The following is an 18,517-nucleotide window of genomic DNA, read 5'->3' as shown; positions in this document are numbered from 1 at the left end:
TGGGATACGTCTTCCAACTTCTAACAGTTACTTGACATTTGTGTTTCATCAGAAATCTACTTTCCCAGGGGACTCCTTGATTTCTCATCTTGCTGAAAAAAGCAGCTGAATAGATGTCTGACCTTGCAAGGGTGGGATTTGGGACTATATACATATGTGCCTATTTTAGGAAAGAAAAAGATTAATATAAACAATGGTGGTTTTCCAAATGCAGACAGTCTTTTTCTGTCTCTGTCTCTTCCTCCTTCAGTGAGAACCTTTCTGATTGACTTATATAGGAACATTTTGGGTTTCAGGCTATACTTCCATCTGCTCATGCTTTAGTTCAAGCTTCTGGATAAGATGCTGGTTTCAGTAGCTCAGTCCTTCAGTAGCTGAGTTGCGCTTAACTTCTGCTTAGTATGGGATACTGCTTTCCAGCTGTTTGAAGAGGAAAACCTGACCAAACACTCAAAGGAACACGAACTGTGCTATCTGCAGCCTGGTCTGCTTTTTGCCACCAATTCAATGTCCTATCAAATCTGTAGGAGAACCGAGAGATTGAGGATGCCATGTCCCTTTATGGCTTTGGTGTCAGCAATTGCAATGGCATGATCTGCTTCTCTAGACAGGTTGCCTATCATCAGACAAAAGACTTTTACAAGTATTGCAACGTGCTTTTTAAAAATGCTTTAACTCCTGAGAGTGTCCCAGGGTGATGTACTACAGGTGATGAATATGATCTTTCTGTGCATGTTGATGAACAAAAACACAGATGTACCACTTTGTTATAGTAATATCCTAAGATTTTGTGGAAAGAGTTGTTGTGATATCACATTGAACTGAATATGGCCCAGGAAGATTATTAAGGCCTTTTAAGTATCAGTTGCTGTGAAAGATGTCTGTGAGTCCATTAAGTCAACTGTATTCATTTATTTTGGTGTAGAAAATAAAGTAAACTTCTTTTAGACTCTATGGGATAAATCTGCCTGAAATGGTTTAAAGTACTAGAATATTAAGTTTTGTTTTGTGTGTGTGTTTTTGTTTTGTTTTTAAATGATGAATTACTTCAGAAAATAAAGTCCAGTATCAGGAGCTGAAGATACCAGAGCCAAGAGGTCTGGAAAGCCAACAGCAACAATCCAGTTCTGCTGAAGGTTATAGAAAGCAAATAGATAGGATAAAACTTAGCTGTGTTAACTCCAGAAGAAAATGGCCAGTTCAAGAAGTGACTCAGAAAAGCTGCTTTAAAGAGGTAAAATAACAAGGAACATGTGTTTAACATGAACATTTCCTGTGTTCAACAGGAGCATTTTCAACATGTGTTGAAAAAGTGATTTCTGTGTTCTTAATTGTGGCTCCTCTTGTGGAATAATAGTTTGCTTTGCCCTCTGTAGGGAAAACAATCAAGTTTTGAACAACCTAGTCATCCAATTTTGAAAGGATTATCACCACCAGATGCTGTTTCTAAGAAAAATGATCCATTGCATGCTTGTGGAACACCAAGCACCATGTTTAATGATTATATGGACTGGTAAGCTATTTCTCTTTGAGCTATATAGTTGGGGACAGAAGCTGACCTTGGCAATGACTTCAGTGATTTTTAACAAGGTTCTAAAGCTTTTCTGTTCAGATAGCAAACAAGATTGCTGAGTGCTTTCAGCTCTTTGTCAACTGCTCAACTTCAAGATTCAGTTTGCGTTTTGGGGAACTCTTTTGCTTCCATGTCAATGTTTCAGCATTTGGAAGTACAACACCTAAACAATAAGTCCTTATTTACAGCACTGAATTATTGCTCTGATTCCTATTACTGGGTGCTTCTTCTTTCAGATGCCATGGTTTTTTTTATGATTGTCAGACTTTTTACATTGGTAATTGAGAATCAGTCTCGTTCCCATGATGTGAGTATCTGTGGGTTTAAAAAAAAGTGTAATAAATCTAGAGGCTTGCAGAATAAAGCACTCAAATTAGGAAATGCTAGCAGTTGTTAATTCACGCAATCCTAAATTTGGCATAAATCCCTGTTCATATGTTGGTAAATATTTAATTATGTGATCACCTACTATTTTCACAAGTCTCTAGGGTGAATCATGTAGGTCAAGACTGTGTGATGAGTAAGCGCTGTTAGTTAGTAGGACTTCTGCCTCTGTAGCTGTAAAATTTAGAATATATGTAGTGAATGAAGCACATGATCTCATGATGGAAGTTGATTAAAAAATATCCTCAAATTATATGCTGTTCTTGCCTCTTCCACAATTCGATAGTATGGAAATTATTTTAAAGTTCATTATACATAATATGTACTGCAAAGGGTAAATATGCAGAATTGTTGAGTGCTTTTGCTGTGATCAGTGGGAGCTGTGCATGGAACATACTGAAGGATTTAAAAATCAAACTTTTGTCATTTTATTCCCTACAAAAGTCCTACATGTATTAAATTCTTTTCCATCTTTGGTCTTAATCGGTGTCAGTTTCTTGTCTGTAAATACTGGCATGGTATTTTGGGCTAGGTTGCTTTGAACATAAAAATCATTCATGATTCTGAAGCACTAAGTTAATATTGTAAGAACCTTATATAGTTATATAGAGACTAATAACCTTGCATTGAGTATAAAGTTAATGTAGCTTACAATACCTGACACCATCAGCATAAGTGTTTTTTTTTTTTTTAATGTCTTCCTTTAAATATTTGTTTGAAGCGTGACTCATCCTGTGCAGGGGAGCAGTAGAAAAATGTATATTTGGTAATATAACTGAATGTATTGCAGAGGCATCAAGGGAACAAATTAAAATAAAAAGCACTAATATATTAATAAACATACCTGTTTAACCCTTTCTTGCAGTCTTAATATTCTTCAATATAGTTCTACTTCCTAATAATATACAGAGTAGCTAAGACTCTCAAAAATTCTCATGACTGCCAGAAGTTGTTTGTCTCAATATGCTCACTTAAAAAAAAAAAAAAAAAAAACTTCATCAAAAAGGAGAGCTTTTGAATAAAAAGCAGTAAATACTAACTGTGGCTCTGCTTATGCTTATGTTGCTGTCCTATGAGCAGCTTTTTTTTAGTTGTGTAGTGCTTTCATTTTCCAGTCTGTACAGAGTGCCAGTCATGGAAGGGGAGTTGATTAGTTATTGTTTTAGGAGATATATTCTAAGTATTTTATAGCTCAAGCCTACTTCTAAGGACTCATCAACTTGTTGACTTTGTGATACCTCAGGGGTTTTAATGCATGTGTAATATTGATGGTCTTATTACTAAGTATTTAATATAGCAGAGGCTTGGGCTTTTGCTGATTGGGTAAACTCTTAAGTCTGAAGAAGCGCTGAAGATTTCAGCTTTGTGTTAGAAAATTTTATTTAAAAAAAAAAATGCAGCTAGATGCAGATTTTCATGATATTTATTTTTAGTTTCAGAACACCAGTTGTAAAGAATGACTTTCCACCAGGAAGTCAAATTTCTACTCCGTACAGCCAGCTACCATATTTCCTACCACATACTCCAGCAACTCCATTTCAAAATCAGATTGGCTTGCAGGTAATAATTTTAGGTTGTCTTGTGGACTTAAATTGTCTGTCACTTTTTTCAGTCCCTTATTTTCATTTAGTCTTGGCCACTTCTTTAGTGCAAGTATTTTCTTTTAAATTTAGCTACAGTTGCTGTTCATCTCTATGGATGAATAATGGAAAGTAATCTGAATGGCTATTCTTAAAAGAACTATTTCTTGATATGTCTGTCTGTATTTCAGTAAAATAAGTTAACACTTCAAAAATCAGTTCAATCCTGGCAAAACCACCAAGCCTTTATCTCCAACATCTAAACATTACTTTTCTCCAAAAAGAGAAACTGTGTGTGTTAGAAACTCTAAGCATCTGAAGGAGGACAGAGAATGAAGAGTTGCATTCTCTCTCCGTTCTGTTAGATGTCACATATTTTGACGGGTGTGTGTAGAGACCTGAAATCATGTAAAAATTGATTACTTCTGGGTTGCACATCCTGGTAGAAATCTTACCAATTGTAGGTAAAACATGTGAGTGAATGTAAGCTTCCTACCAGAGGACTGATAATTATCTTGTGGCTGTTTTATAGCTTGATGTAGCTACAGCAGATAGGGACAGTGCAGTCTATTTCTAACTAGCAGACTTCGGTGCTGTGGAGCTTATGTTCCAATACTACGTCATTTCTGTACAGCTCTAAGTTATAGTTGCATGCTGCGACTTAATGTCTGTCTTGGATATTCTGCTTTCCTGCATTGTCTGTGAAGAGAAAAGTGTTCATAGTAAGACTTACTAAGATCATTACTTAAGGAACCTCCTTTTCTTGATATCCAATGTGAAGAGCATCAGTATCCGTTAGAGGAGTTCAATGCTCTGATGTGCAGGTGGCAAAGCATCTAGTCAAAAACATTGTAGTCATAGGAGTATGTCAGAAGAGGATATTAAAATGCCTCCTTTCAGCTGGCATTAAAAATGAATCTTCATAGGGTAGATGGTTATTTCTTTTATCCAAAATAGTTCAGTATTTAGAGTCCAGAAAACAAAAGAGGTAGGTTATGAGCCCTTCTTGGCCTGCAGAGATTTTGAACTCACTTCCTAGAATGATGCACTGACCACCAGAGTCCTAGGTAATCTATGTTGTGACCACTCTGCATTCTTTCTGTTGAATTTATATATAAAAGAAAGCAGGATGTGTGAGTCCAAAAGGAGAAAGAAAACTCTACAGCACACTGGGGACAGTCTTCTACCTTGGAGAAAGTTGTAGATTCTGGATCTCGCTTTCAGTGCGGTTGCATACATTTCACCTATTGGCTTAATGTAAAATGAATAAGTTGTATCTAGACAAGATGTCAGTCTAGAACAGTATTTTGAATTGTGGACCACAATCAGGCTAGTTCTATGTCTGGCCCTGTAAGTCTGTTATTGCTTTCTGTTCAGTGGTCTTATCCAGGATATTGTTACAAAAGCACACATGGTATCACCATTATTTCCAACTTGACTTTTTTCTATGGTGATAACACCTGAAAGTTTTATTCTAGTACTGAGTATAGCTGGAGTATTTGCATAACTTGGATCATGTGGGTGACTCTGGCAGAGCATAGGCTCCATTCTCCTCAGAATTGCCATGAAGCATGGATATTGCCTGTCTCAACTCAGATGTTCATGAGCCTATGCAGTAGTCATAGGTAGGTGAGTGAGCTAAAATAAAAACATGAAACAGAAAAAGTACCTCCACAAGTGTGTCAGGCTTAATTAGTAGCTTTTGTTGGAATTACTCTCTTAAGCATAGGTAATTGCATCTGTTTCCAGGAGCATAGAAGTAGTTTTGGCGTGACATCTAGTTCTTGGTCTGCAGAGTTCTGTAAGGCTTTTTCAAGGCCTATATTCAATATGTTGGTAGACAAACCTATGAAATCCTGTAGATTTATTCATGCTGCCTAGAAACCTTGTGATAATTATTACAGAAATACTTCTGCTGTGGAGATTTTCAACTTTTAATAGTCAAATATATTTAAAGTTTTGCTTTTTCATACTCTACCTTATTCAGAAGGACCAAGACAACTTGAAGCATATTAGCTTAACAAGCAAGGTCCTACCAGGTTCCACTGCATGTGTGCCAAGTCATTTTCATTTTAACTTTTCTGTATTTGTACAGGTTTCAGCTTCTATACCTTCAAATGAATGCCTTGCCATCAAAGGAAAAGTATATACAATATTAAAGCAAATAGGTAGCGGAGGCTCAAGTAAGGTAAGATGCTTGTGCATGTGTTCTCTCTCCTCCCCCTGCCCCATTTATTTATGATTTTTATCCTTCCAGACTAATTGGGTAACTCATGCCTGAGTTAGTAATAACATGCACAAAGTGTTCGGGTGACCCAGAGAACCAGAATTTTACTATTCTAAGGCTAAGCTTAGACTTTATGCCTAATGGATGCAGAGGAAACTTAGTGCACAGGTTACATTTGGTACAACTTTATTTTATCTGTCTGAATCCTTAGCCTGCAATAATAGCTGCTTGAATGTCCCTGCCTCATTCATCTTCATAATAAAAATGAGTGCAGGATGTTAAATGGTAGCTCTCATTTTAGAGGAGAAACAAAGCAAGAACGGCAGGTAGATACAGTGGCCTGTGTTAGAGTAAAGGATAAATACAGAACACTGAACAGAAATTACATAAATATGAGAGATGAGTGATCACCTTTTCCAAAGTATCTGAAAAATGTCACTTAGATCAGTAAATGATGGTGGGAGTCTACTTCCTTTTTTTTTTTTTTGCTTCCTGCAGAAAGGTCTGAAGGTAGATTGTATGTACTCTTGAAGATGATAATTTCCAAGGCAGAGAGACTCTTAGTAAAATCAGTGCTTCTGTTATAAGAGATGAGCTCTGGCATAACCGTGCATCTTATTTTAAGAGGCAGCCCTTTAGTGCAGTGTGATTATAAGCCACCTGTTTCAAGCAACCTTACATTGCTGGGAAAGTTCTCAAGGTAGACACAGTGTCTGATTACTGAAGTCTTCTGCAGCTTGTGTGGAATTTAGAATATAGGTATGCCCTAAGTCGTGAGGAATTTAGAATATAGGTATGCCCTAAGTCGTGAGTGGGCTGCTTTTTTTTTTTTTTTTTTTTCTTCTCTTCTTCTCCCTTTTAGGGCTTAAAGTAAGTTATGTTAGGGAAAACATGAAGGCCTATGTCCTTAGGTAAAATTGGTCCCAAGATGGTTTCTGATAGAAAGTTGTTTCTATTGTAACTGCTGCCTTCTTTCTTAATTTTCCTTCATGATTGTATGAAGTGTGGCTAGACTCAAAAGGCTGGATTTTAAGCAAATGTGAAGGAATTTCTTTGTAAATTTAGTGTTGCTCCTTTGTTTTGAAAAGGCACGCTTTCCCTTTGAAATTCTGACTGTGGTGAGATGAGACTGAAGTAAATCAGAACTAGGAATGAATAAAGCTGTTAATACTATTTTGCAGGTGTTTCAAGTATTGAATGAAAAGAAGCAGCTGTATGCTGTCAAATATGTGAATCTAGAAGAAGCTGATCAACAGACTGTTGAGAGCTATAAGAATGAAATTGGTCATCTGAGTAAACTCCAGCAACATAGTGATAAGATCATCCGTCTTTATGGCTAGTGAGTAAACACTGTTTTTTATTAAATGATTGTCTTTTGATGTGTTCCTTAAAGCAATAGCTTTGAATTTTAACGTAAGTGTGTGTATTTGTTTTAGTGAGATTACTGAACATCATATCTACATGGTAATGGAGTGTGGAAATATTGATCTCAACAGCTGGCTCAAAAAGAAAAAAAACATTGATCCATTGGAGCGAAAGAGCTATTGGAAAAATATGTTGGAAGCTGTTCACACAATCCATGAATATGGTATTCTTAAATAATTTTGTATTTGTATAGGATATGTGACAGATGAGTGTTTAAGTTTTGGAGGTGGGTGCTGGTCTCTGTTCAAGTGTAAGCCTAGTGACCTAAAATGATACTCTCCTTATTGTGACAAAAAGGTTTAAGCAAAACAAAAGACACAAGTACAGCTTGATGTAGAGATAGATCTGCTTTGATAACTCAAAGGGCTCTCCCAGTATCACTGTTGTATAATGCTTTCTGTTTCCTTGCAACACCCAGAAAACCATCTTTTCTGTTTATTGGACATTCCATATTTCCAGTACTACTTGTTCCCCCTTAGACTCAAATTTAAGCTACTTATCTTCTACAGAGAAACTCTACCATTTAATGCCAGCTTCTACACAGCTCTGTTTTCCTTCTCCTTTATTCTGATATAATATTTCAGCTTTTTTCCTCCCTCACATCTCTCYAGGCCCCCTTTCATCCTTATTTATGGGCTTGATGTGCATGCATCTGTATTCTGTTTCTGTGTAATACAATGGAAAGAATGAAAAGATTGATGTGAAGAGGCTTGTATGATATAGAAGGGACCATCTCCTCTTTATAGCACAAGAACATTGGAACATTCAATAATGCGGGAAGATAGCAAAATCTAGTAAAAGAATTCTTTCCTCCATATCTAAGAGACTCACTGCCTGCCATGTGATGTGTCCTTGGAACAAAAACTTTTGTAAAATATAAAGAGGGACTAGTTGATTGTATGGATAAGAATAACCAAAATTGATAATTCATGATGTAAGCAGGGTTTGGGAGAGGTCAAATTTAAATATAATCCTCAGTGGAAGATGAGAATGGTACCTTTGAGATTGGGAAGCAGATAATGTCAGACTAAGCAAAGCAAGTTTTTTCCTTAAAGGACATGCTTGGCTAATTATTTATGAAAAAGCTATAGGAGCAGACATGCTGTAGAACTGATCCAGAACAGTTGTTTAGTATGGCAGTATTCCTAACAAGTAATGTTAAAACCACAAAGAAATCTCTTACTCCCAACTGCTTTCTGCTCCCTTTAAAACACACCCACCCAGCCACTCGCTCCCCTAGAAGATGAAACTAGTTTGTTTGTTTGTTTTTTGTTTTCTTCCTTTAAATTGTATTGTTTAGAAGCTGGTGTCTATAGATCAGGACTGCTATGAGGATGTCCAGATGATATGATGCAAACTTCTTTTCTCTCTCCTCCTCCTCCCAGTTCTGGTCTTAGCTTTTCAGCTTTCTGGTTTCTTACTGATCTTTGGCCTTTTTTTCAGTCTGCTATCCTGATTTTCTTCATTTCTGTAACTGTATTTAAACTGTTAACTTTGTGAAATAGCACACTATACTTGTTTATGTTTTCTTATGGGAGAAATGGGGATTAAAGGACAGTGACAGCCCGTGTCAGCAAAAAGAAAACTTAAAGAATCTGAAGCTAAAATGCTGACGTTTTTCAGTATCTTATTATATGGCTGTGCACATGCCGCATGCAACTAGACAACATATCTATAGCTGGGAGAAATTGTGCAGCTTAAGTCTTTTAGAGCTGTGTCAGGCTGTCTGTAGATTTGAATAAGTAATATCTTATTGCTATAAACTCAGGTAAGTCTTAACTGTTTAAAAAGAAATGGAAATAACTTCTATTTTTAAATGAAATCTGCAAAGAATATTTTGTTTTTGGCTAGATGCAGTTGATGCTTGCCTTCTATTTGTACGAGGGAGTAGAGGAAGTAAAGTGATTAAAAAAAAAAAAGACTTCAGTCAATTGGATTGATTTTAAGCTTTTTTTATTTTAAAGGCATTATTCACAGTGATCTGAAACCAGCAAACTTTCTGATAGTGGATGGAATGCTAAAACTGATAGACTTTGGCATTGCAAACCAAATGCAGCCGGATGTGACAAGCATTGTTAAAGATTCTCAGGTGAAATATTTTTTGAAGACTGAATTTTTTTATAAGTGTTGTAGTACTTGATTAATCATGTTGATTAATGTAGCACCTTAAAAATGAATACCGGAATTTTATGCTGAATGGTAAAAATTATATAAGAATAGCTGGAAGTCTCTGCCCACCAAATATTTTACTTATGATTCAGTTCCTTTACAGGCTTTCTTAAATATTTACTTTGGTGTATAAAGCAATTATTATCAGACATGGTATTTAGGGACCATACTCACATGTTTTTGACTTCTTAAATAAGATATCTATAAAATGTACAGTTCCTTAATCTCCTTTGGCTGGCAATCTTTAACCTCTTTAAGCCTGGCCTCCACACTCCTCCTCCTCCACCCCCCCCACCCCCCCCAAAAAATGTGTGCTTAACTTGCCTCTCTCTAATTAGATATGGATTGGTAATCTATGGGTTAAGATCCAGCTTCTGAATTTGTTAGATATTTTTCACTGAACAAAACAACAATGGCCTTCAGCCTTCATAAAGCCAAATTTCCAAGATGCTTTTCAGAGCTTTGAGACCAAGATCTAACTCCTTACCAGTTAAGTTAAATTAAGTGCATGCTTCATTTAAATATGGAATATTTTTACACTCTTATAACTAGGTTGGCACAATGAATTATATGCCACCAGAAGCAATAAAAGATATGTCTTCCTATGGAGAAAATGGAAAATCTCGATCTAAGGTAACGTATGATCTTTTTGTTCTCCTGTTCATATTAAAAAGAAAGTAATTTTGACCTATATCATAAAACTTGGACTTTTTCAAAATCTTTCACTGAAACTAGAATGTGAAAAAAATCCACTTTGCCAAGATAATGGTGGGCAGAGGTTTCAGGCAAGGARTTTTTTGTTCATCTCTCAACTACCTAAAAGCATTTTGCAGCCAATATTTAGAAAAATAAGTGCTGAATTAATATGAGTGAAATTGAAAGAAAGGCAGATGCACACAGACTTTGGGGGTTGATGGAGCTGACAGAAAACATAAGAGAAGCAGATTAGGCCTAAACTATGCATAAAATGATTTTAAAATGCATTTTCACTGAGCAATATAAAACAGTCTTTTACAATGTTATCAGTGTGACTGGCAATGAATAGCAACGATGGATCTGTAGTAGAGTATGTCACTTTGCATTCTGAGGTTCAGGTTTCTGCTTTATTATAGGCTTTTTTTCATGGAGGTTACTGGTGGTGGTGTTTAGAGTGAAAAGGCTTTGCTGCATCTTAAAAAATGGTCATTCTCATTTCTTCTGGAAGCTCTTTTTGGCTGTAGATGCTTTCCCCCCAGGTCTCACACTATCTTGGGCTTAGTCATATGTGTTCAGTGCTTTTGTTGACTCATCTTGGAAAGATTCTTTGACTAACCTTGAAAGAGCGTTGATACAAGTGCCCCAGGCTTCTTTCCCTTTCTGACTTTCCAGCCTAAAATCTCCCTTTAGGGAGAACCACTTGTCCCTAACACAAACTTTGCCTATCTAAATTCTGCATGTGAAGATGTCTCTAGTTCTTCTGCCTGCCCACATCTCCTGCCTGTATTTATGCGTGTATTAACCATGAACCTCAGCTCCTTCCCCATGTCCTGTTGTGCCAGAAGTCTGGCAAAAGCACTAGTGTTCCTCAGAAAAGTACAGCTAGTGCAGTCTAATTGAAGATTTTTGGCATTTCATCCAAATTTTGGTGATTAACTGCTTTGAAAACAGTAATATCGGAAAACAGACAGATATCAGAAGCTGGCTCTGAGCTTTTAGATCTAAATCTGATGATCAGTGTGAACATAAGTCATGGAAAAAGTTAACAGCTAAGGTTCTGGGCTTTGCTTCTAAAGAAATGAAAGAACAGACTTCATTCCAAAAAGGAAGTCCTGCCTCTTTTTGTCTTTTCAGTTGTGGGCTACAGTGGGGTGAAGATGCAGCCTTTCACATACTTGAGTCTGTACTATGACTAATGTTACAAAACTTTTGGGCCTGTTAGTGACCAACCAAACTGTGCATCTCTGACAAGTCCTTCTTTCCACTGAAATAACATCAGGCTAGAGGGTTTTTTTTCTGGGTGGTTCTTCTGGAGTCTACTCCTAGAGAATCATTCCTCAACTGCTTCTTTATTTCCTATTGTGCTGCTCATGCCCTTTTGTTTTGGCTTCTTTCTGCCAAAAGATGGTGGAGCTCTGACACTAATGCTAAATTCTACATAGCTGCATTTTAACTGCTTTTTTTTCCTCTTAACTGAGGTAAGAAACCTACTTTCTGTCACAAACCAGTGTTGTTTGCTTAAATAATAAGATATGATGATGGTGTCATTGTCGTATTTTGAATCCTAGAAGCGAGAGGCAGATTTTACAGGAAATGAGTGAYACCTAATAAGGTATTTTAAAAGATGATATAACAAAATCTAACATTTAGGAGGGGATATTTGAGTTGTTCTGTGTATCCTACAGATTATCCTATAGTATGGAGATCTGCATCTTGTCCTCTTTCTTTATAACTTTGCCAGCGATATGTGAATGAAGAGTAAGTACTGAAGGAAATCAATTTTGCATTGTTAGTCGTATTTCAGTTAAGGAGTAGATAGTTTCTTAGAAACCCACCTAAGGTGTGTTTAAAAAAAAAAAAAAGGTAGGTACATACATATACACAAACTCTTGTAGGATTGTGACTTTTTAAATAATTGAAAGGAACAATCTTTCTCATCTTTTTAAAACCAGAATATATTTTTTTGAGTTGTATAAATGGATTTGTATTTTGTTAAAGATGATACTTTTTGCCTTTACCATTTTTACCTTCAAGTTTTTATATATTGCACATGAAGTATGGACTTGTTCCTGGAGTTCCGCCTATCCTAATGAAAGTAATGGTTGTGTTGCAGTCAGGCTCCCTTTGTCTGTCGCCGGAAGCCTTATGTTCTTTCTTAGTTCTTCAGCTTCAATAGGAGGAGTGGAAGTCCTCTTACAGAGAACAGCCTAGATGTGGTTGGAAAATGGATCTGAATTACTTAAAGCTTGAGGAACTTGAACTGTGGCTTCCCACTTCTGGGACATACCTGTTTTGCTACACATGTACATCCATAAGATTGCTGCCCTGCGAAGTAAACCCGTTAAGAATTGACCATGATTGTATGCACATCCTCAGGCTGAAACAGAGGAAACAGCCTGCCTGGCAAAAATATTTGAGCACTGCAGGCATCAGTCTTTTTCCAAAACAGGTTCACTGTGGTGCTGTTATGCCCTTCCAGGTGGTGGTGCTTCATTAATCTTTATTATTTTTTGAACTTTTTATGCCTCTGGTTTCTGGGCTGAATTAATTCAGTATGCTTTTATTTGGATTTATCCATATGCTTCCTAAATCAAAATCTTGCGGTTCAACTTGTTAAGGGCTAACTTTAAGTTAGCTGTTTAAGTATCTCTTCAGATCAATTTAATTCATTAATAAAAATACATTATTGAATATTATTGAAAGGAGCCACATTACAGTACTGTTTTAGTTGATAATGGCACACCATCTTGGCCTTCATGTGTGATAGTTACTAAGATCTGTTATCCAGTGTAAAATAGGCAGATTATTAAGTGAAATGATTGTACAATTAAATGACAGCTGTTGGCTGAAGAGCCAGTTCTGTAAGTGAGGGGTAATCTTAATTTTTTTGTTTTTGCATAGATAAGTCCCAAAAGTGATGTGTGGTCACTGGGATGCATTTTGTATTGTATGACATATGGAAGGACTCCATTTCAACATATAACAAATCCAATCAATAAACTGCATGCTATCATTGATCCTAGTTACGAAATAGAGTTCCCGGATATTGCTGAGAAAGACCTTCAAGATGTGCTAAAGGTAACTATCTCAAGATTAATTTCGATTCAAATAATGGTAACTTCTTTAAACCATATTTTCTTGGACTGAGTAAATGAGTTGCACTTCAGAAACTTGTTTCCCAGATGAATGTCCACAACTGCTTGTAGTAACAGGACTTATTCTAAAACAAGATTTACTGAAGCTAGAGCTACCTCTTATGTTCTCCCTAGTAAAAGTCTATTTTCAACTTATTAGCAAATAAACAAGTAAATACTTAAAGCAATATGGCTTAACTGCTTTGGCAGAACAACCCAAAGTAAATAAAATAGCTTTTGTACTCTGTCCCTTTCCTCACCCTCTATAATTGCCTGCATTTGAAGTTTGGCTAATACCTTTTCTCAAGAGCCCTAAACTAAACTGGCTGACTGTGCTGCTGAGCAGGGAACACAAACTGAAATCCAGAAAACTTATTCCCTTAACTTTCAAATGTCTGCTTCACATCTGCTGGAGACTTCAGTCAAATGTGCTGTTCTGGCTGCAGCTCAGATGGATTTAGAGGTTGTGGTCTATCCCCAGCTCTTTGTCAGTAGCTTCTGAGGTGTGTTATGTAATTGAATGCATCATTCAGTTTTTTCCAAAGTGACACATGGAACAACTACATATACAGTTATGGCTACAGATCTGGCAGTTACAAAAACAAGTAATGAAAGTGCTAATTCTTAACCCAGCATTTTTCAGGCAAGATAGATATCTAGACCTTGTTCCCTGTTAACTAGACTCAGATATTGGAGTATGGGTTTAACATCTCCATTCACTTATTTGTTCTTGCCTTCAGCTACAAAACAGATAGATTGTCCTCTTTCCTACCTGTCCCTTCATTAATCCCTCCAGGATTATATGGGTCACAGACTGGGAGGAAAAGTGGAACTGGTGCAAATAGGAGTGTGAACTGGAACAAGTATGATAGCAGTTGCATCAGTGATTTTGAAGTAGTTAGCTAATCATTATGAACGTGAGAAATATGGTGACTGGAGAATTATTGTCACGCTATGAAGGTTTGATAGTCAGTTATGGAGGGGAAAAAATAGGTCCAAGGAGGTGGTTACAGCAGTACTCTGCCTTTCTCTTTGCTCCTTGCCAGGTGAAGGGGAGCTGGTTGTGCTGACTGGACAAAGGAGGAGAAAGAGTGAGAGAGAATGCTTTTACTCTGCATTAAAGATCTGAGCAGGAAAAAATGTGAGGAATCTTGCTAAGAAAAAGTGAAGGTTCCTTTGTCATGTCTACTCTTCCAGAATGTGAAGAGCAACTAAATTTACCAGAAATTAGGAAATTAACCATAGTTCAAGGTGAAGGCAGGCCTTCAGGTACATCTGCTCCCAGACTATGGTCCTTTCTCATGAAGAGAGTGGTGCAGATAAGTTTGGACCTGACTAAGAAAATATGCTGAGAGCTGTATAGACTAGACTTCCATCTGTATATTCACTGAAGTACCTGCACTGAATGGTCAGGAGATTAACTGGAAAAGGTTTTTTGTTATTAGATCAGCTTGTTCTTCTGGAACAAAGCTGTTAGGATGTGGGACAAGGTGTATTTAAGTTCAAAGGGTTAAGCATGCATTCTTTAGTCTGTTATCTCTTTAAAAGTGTATATGGGAGTGTTCTTGTCATGTGGACATTAGTAGGGTTTATATCAGTGTCTTCCAGGGCTTAAGAGGTAAGGCAATGTCTTCAGAGACATCCTCAAGACATGAGCAAAGTTCCACTAACATATAGCAAGTGTATAGCAGTTGTATGGTATAGGCTGAGAATACACAGATGCTTGTGGCTTCTGTCTGTTAGTCAATATGAACCTGTATTTCACTAAGCAAGAGGTGTTGGACTTTGCTGTTCATATGTTCTGTATGGTCTGTAAGGGGTGAGTATGAAGACTGAGTTGTTAATGGGCAGGTCCATCAGTCAGCAAAAAGAAAATTATGGTTGTGTTAGAGATAGTAGAATCTAGCTTTTCCTGAAGTTCAGCTTTAGGKTTTTTTTTTTTCTAAATGGTCTATAAGGTTACTAAATGTGATTTGTGTGCAATGTTAATTTTGGGGGGCAATTTCTGTACAAATTTGCTGCACCTGTAGAAGCGTGATTAAACCTGAGGATTATCATAGCATCTATATGGTTTGCATTCATACATTATTTAAAAGATAATGGAAGAATTGATTGCAAAGCAGTCTTTCCTGGCAGATCTAACCTGTCTGTGTCATTTTTGTATCATTCAGAATAAAATGATATTGTAGGTTCTGGTCTTTCACCTTTTCCAATAGTGTGTTACTTGAGTAAAGCAGGATACCAAAATTTACTTTACAATTGCTAATGAAGGCAATTAGTTACCTATTATTGTATTTTTGAGTTGTTTGTCTTTTTGAGTAAGTGGTTTGGCAGTAGGAAGTTCTGGCATGTATCTAGTGGAAGGTGTTTATATACCCTAAACTTTAATTATTAAGAAAATTCTTGATTCGTGTTTAAAAAAAAAAACATTTTTCCTCCTCCTCCTTTTCTTTTGCAGCGCTGCTTAATAAGAAACCCTAAACAAAGAATATCTGTTTCAGAGTTGCTGATACATCCCTATGTTCAAATTCAAACTCATTCTCAAACAGGTACATTTATTTGAAAGTATATTTATATTAATATTTATAATTCTATTTAAGAAAGTGAATTCATTTTTATATGTACTTCCCAGTTGCTGGAATTGTGATTTGCTTTGTCTGGTACCTATGCATGTTTCAGAAAAGACTTCAGTATTTTAATTCTGAAATGGTTCATTTTAAAGCAGACTTTTTGTCTTACATACTGCACTGCTAATTATACAGAATTATTTGCAGCTTTAGCATAATCATGAATTAACTGCAGGTGTTCCAAATGCAAAAGGAATGACAGAGGAAATGAAGCATATCCTTGGCCAACTTGTTGGCTTGAATTCTCCAAACTCTATTTCTAGAGCTGCTAGGGTAAGTATATTTCTTGTATATTCTGTATGGTAATACAACATGTTCATAGGAGAAAACCAGGTAAAATGTATGGTTATGAAAGCTGGAGGGATACATATATTAGTTTTAACCACTGCTATAAAAACACGGCACAGTTGTGCTTTCATTTGCAAGCATGCAGGATCTCTGYATGCCCTCCTCAATGGGAGGGGTCGGAAAGGATGATAGTAAACTTGATTTAGCTTTTTCTATCCTTTCTGCCTCCCAGGGTATCTGTATGGCTTTATTTTTCYGTCTTCATCTCTTCTCTGAAACAGTCCTTGCAGTGTTGCTTTGCTTTAAGATGACTAAAAGTCAGAGATTATAGTATTTCTTTTAATTTGAGAGCCATCAGTTTGGAGAAATGATCAAAACTGGTATGTGAGGTGCACAAGCTTTTGGACAGCTACTTTTTATTCCCTGGAAGTTGCTGAATTGTAAGTGCATCCCTATGTGTGAATTTGTCCCTGGATGCTGAGGTGTTTGCCATCCTCTCTGTTTGTTGCCTGTAGAAGTCTAACTTTTTGCCAACTCCTTCCTTTCTACCTCTCTCTGGACTCAGGTTCAGAAGAGATGATGGTGGTCAAAGACAGGGTAAGTTGAGATCGAATGCAAAGCAGCTTTCATGGATGGGGAAGAAAATTCACTATGCATCTTTCCTAAAGGAGTTTACTTTTTTTATGTTTTTATATTTAAGGAAAATTCTCTTAATTAGAAGAACTCAAAGACAAGGATTCTCTTTCCCTGAAAGATCCTTTGAGTGATTCTAGCTAACTTGCTTTTTTACTTCCTTTATGGAGGTGATGGCAGTGTGGAAGGCCTCTGTGTGTGTTTTGTTGTGTGTTTTTTTTGTTTGTTTGTTTTTACTTTGTCCCACCTAATTCCTTTTTACTTGATTAAAGAAATCCATGCACTAAACCCTGACTTTCATGATATATTTTTCTAAGAGCTGACAAACATAATGAGGGGTTTCAGCTCAAAGTCCTTGGGTATTCCTACTTCTGGCACCATGGGGATTTTTGGCTGCCAGCACTTCAGTCCGAACTTTCTGTAAAACTCTTCTGTAGCAGCCAGAATTAACACTAAAAGAATTTAATACACACATCTTCCATATTTCTTACTGAAGTTTGGTCTGTATATCTGTGGATAGTTCTGTTTCTGAATATGCTCACTGCTAGTCAGACTTGGGTTTTTTAAAAGGGTGTGAACAAGAGATTATCCTTTTACTTTACAGTATGGTTGTGATGTGGCTATGTTTGTGGCCACTGTTTTCCCTGACTTCCTCATATGAATCTTGCTCACACCATATATGCAAATTCGTCTTTCCTTCCATGCTGATGTTGCCACATCAGAGACAATTAACAGACTAAACTTGATTTTAAATCTCAGAAATTACATTTTATTCTCTGCCAATTTGTGAAGCTCTACACCTTTGTTCATGCTAAGTGGTAGTGTATGTTATCTTTTTAGGCACTACATTGCACTAGAACTGGTACTACTAAACTGGCTATTTTAGATATGTCTTTATTTGCTGATTTCTGAGATGAATTTTAGTGTGTACTTTAGTGTTTAGGGATAGGTGATGAGATATTTCAAGTGTTAACGTTTGTTATAAAGTTATAGTTTGAATCTATTTCTGAGGCAATTATGTTTGCCTGAATACCTGTGTTTTTATAACTTTCAGACTTTGTATGAACAGTGCAACAGTGGTAAAAGTCTTGATGTGTCTGCATTTGCAAAACCCGGAAGTCAAAAATCACGGACAACAAAATAATATACTGCTGTTCAGGATGCAACAGGGATGTCTGGTTTGTGCTGCTAGTTTTTTAAAGGACACTCACAGCATGAAGATTGCATTTTTTTTAAAGTAAATGTTCTTCATCTCTGATGATAATGCCACATTTCATTAAAAAGAGAATTTAATTGAATGCTTTTCACTGTGCTGTCTCTTTTACTCTTTGCATGCCACTTGCATTGAACAGTGAAAATTGCTAGTTGGTGATTACGGTCTTTGTTACTAAAAAAGCACTACAATGTTTGGATTACAAAAAACTTGTATGAGAATCTCCAAGCTTTTATCCCCCTGAAACTAGAAGGGGGCTGGGGTGGAGGAGAAACTGCCTAAAATACCAATTGGTGGACTTGAAAAACATGCAAATATCTCTTGAAATATCTTCTGTGACATGAACACAGAGTATTGTGCTGTTCTGTCCTTTGCCACTAAATATAAAAAATAAAAATACCTTTTACGTCTGATTTTGATCATAACTAGGGGCATAAGCATTCTGTTTATATAGAAGTGATTAATTACAGTACTAGCAGATAAATGTAAATGTGTGGTTTTTGAGCTGTTCTTTGCTGGTTGATAAGTGGTGCAGTGGAAACATCAGTATTGTTCTGAAGAATAATGT

General features: G+C 36.6%; 1 protein-coding gene across 7 annotated transcripts in view; it reads left to right on the top strand.

The window, feature by feature from the left end:
• Positions 1 to 18,034, top strand: part of TTK (TTK protein kinase) — a 43,519-nt gene extending 25,485 nt beyond the window's left edge. For 6 of the 7 annotated variants that reach the window (XM_026089480.1, XM_026089478.1, XM_026089475.1 and 3 more), the window contains 12 exons: positions 1,053 to 1,234; positions 1,377 to 1,513; positions 3,391 to 3,517; positions 5,633 to 5,725; positions 6,946 to 7,103; positions 7,183 to 7,352; positions 9,154 to 9,278; positions 9,911 to 9,991; positions 12,956 to 13,132; positions 15,647 to 15,737; positions 15,991 to 16,088; positions 17,791 to 18,034. In XM_026089480.1, coding sequence (XP_025945265.1) covers positions 1,053 to 1,234; positions 1,377 to 1,513; positions 3,391 to 3,517; positions 5,633 to 5,725; positions 6,946 to 7,103; positions 7,183 to 7,352; positions 9,154 to 9,278; positions 9,911 to 9,991; positions 12,956 to 13,132; positions 15,647 to 15,737; positions 15,991 to 16,088; positions 17,791 to 17,880 — 1,529 coding nt within the window. In that variant the 3' untranslated portion in view covers positions 17,881 to 18,034. The remainder of the gene's footprint in view (positions 1 to 1,052; positions 1,235 to 1,376; positions 1,514 to 3,390; positions 3,518 to 5,632; positions 5,726 to 6,945; positions 7,104 to 7,182; positions 7,353 to 9,153; positions 9,279 to 9,910; positions 9,992 to 12,955; positions 13,133 to 15,646; positions 15,738 to 15,990; positions 16,089 to 17,790) is intronic. The other variant, XM_026089482.1, reaches the window with a different exon arrangement.
• Positions 18,035 to 18,517: the final 483 nt, after the last annotated feature.

This window comes from Apteryx rowi, unplaced genomic scaffold (assembly GCF_003343035.1).
Source record: "Apteryx rowi isolate R43461 unplaced genomic scaffold, aptRow1 scaffold_818, whole genome shotgun sequence".
Lineage (NCBI taxonomy): Eukaryota > Metazoa > Chordata > Aves > Apterygiformes > Apterygidae > Apteryx > Apteryx rowi.
Note: the sequence above shows the minus strand (reverse complement) of the source record. Positions and strands in the feature narration are given on the sequence as shown.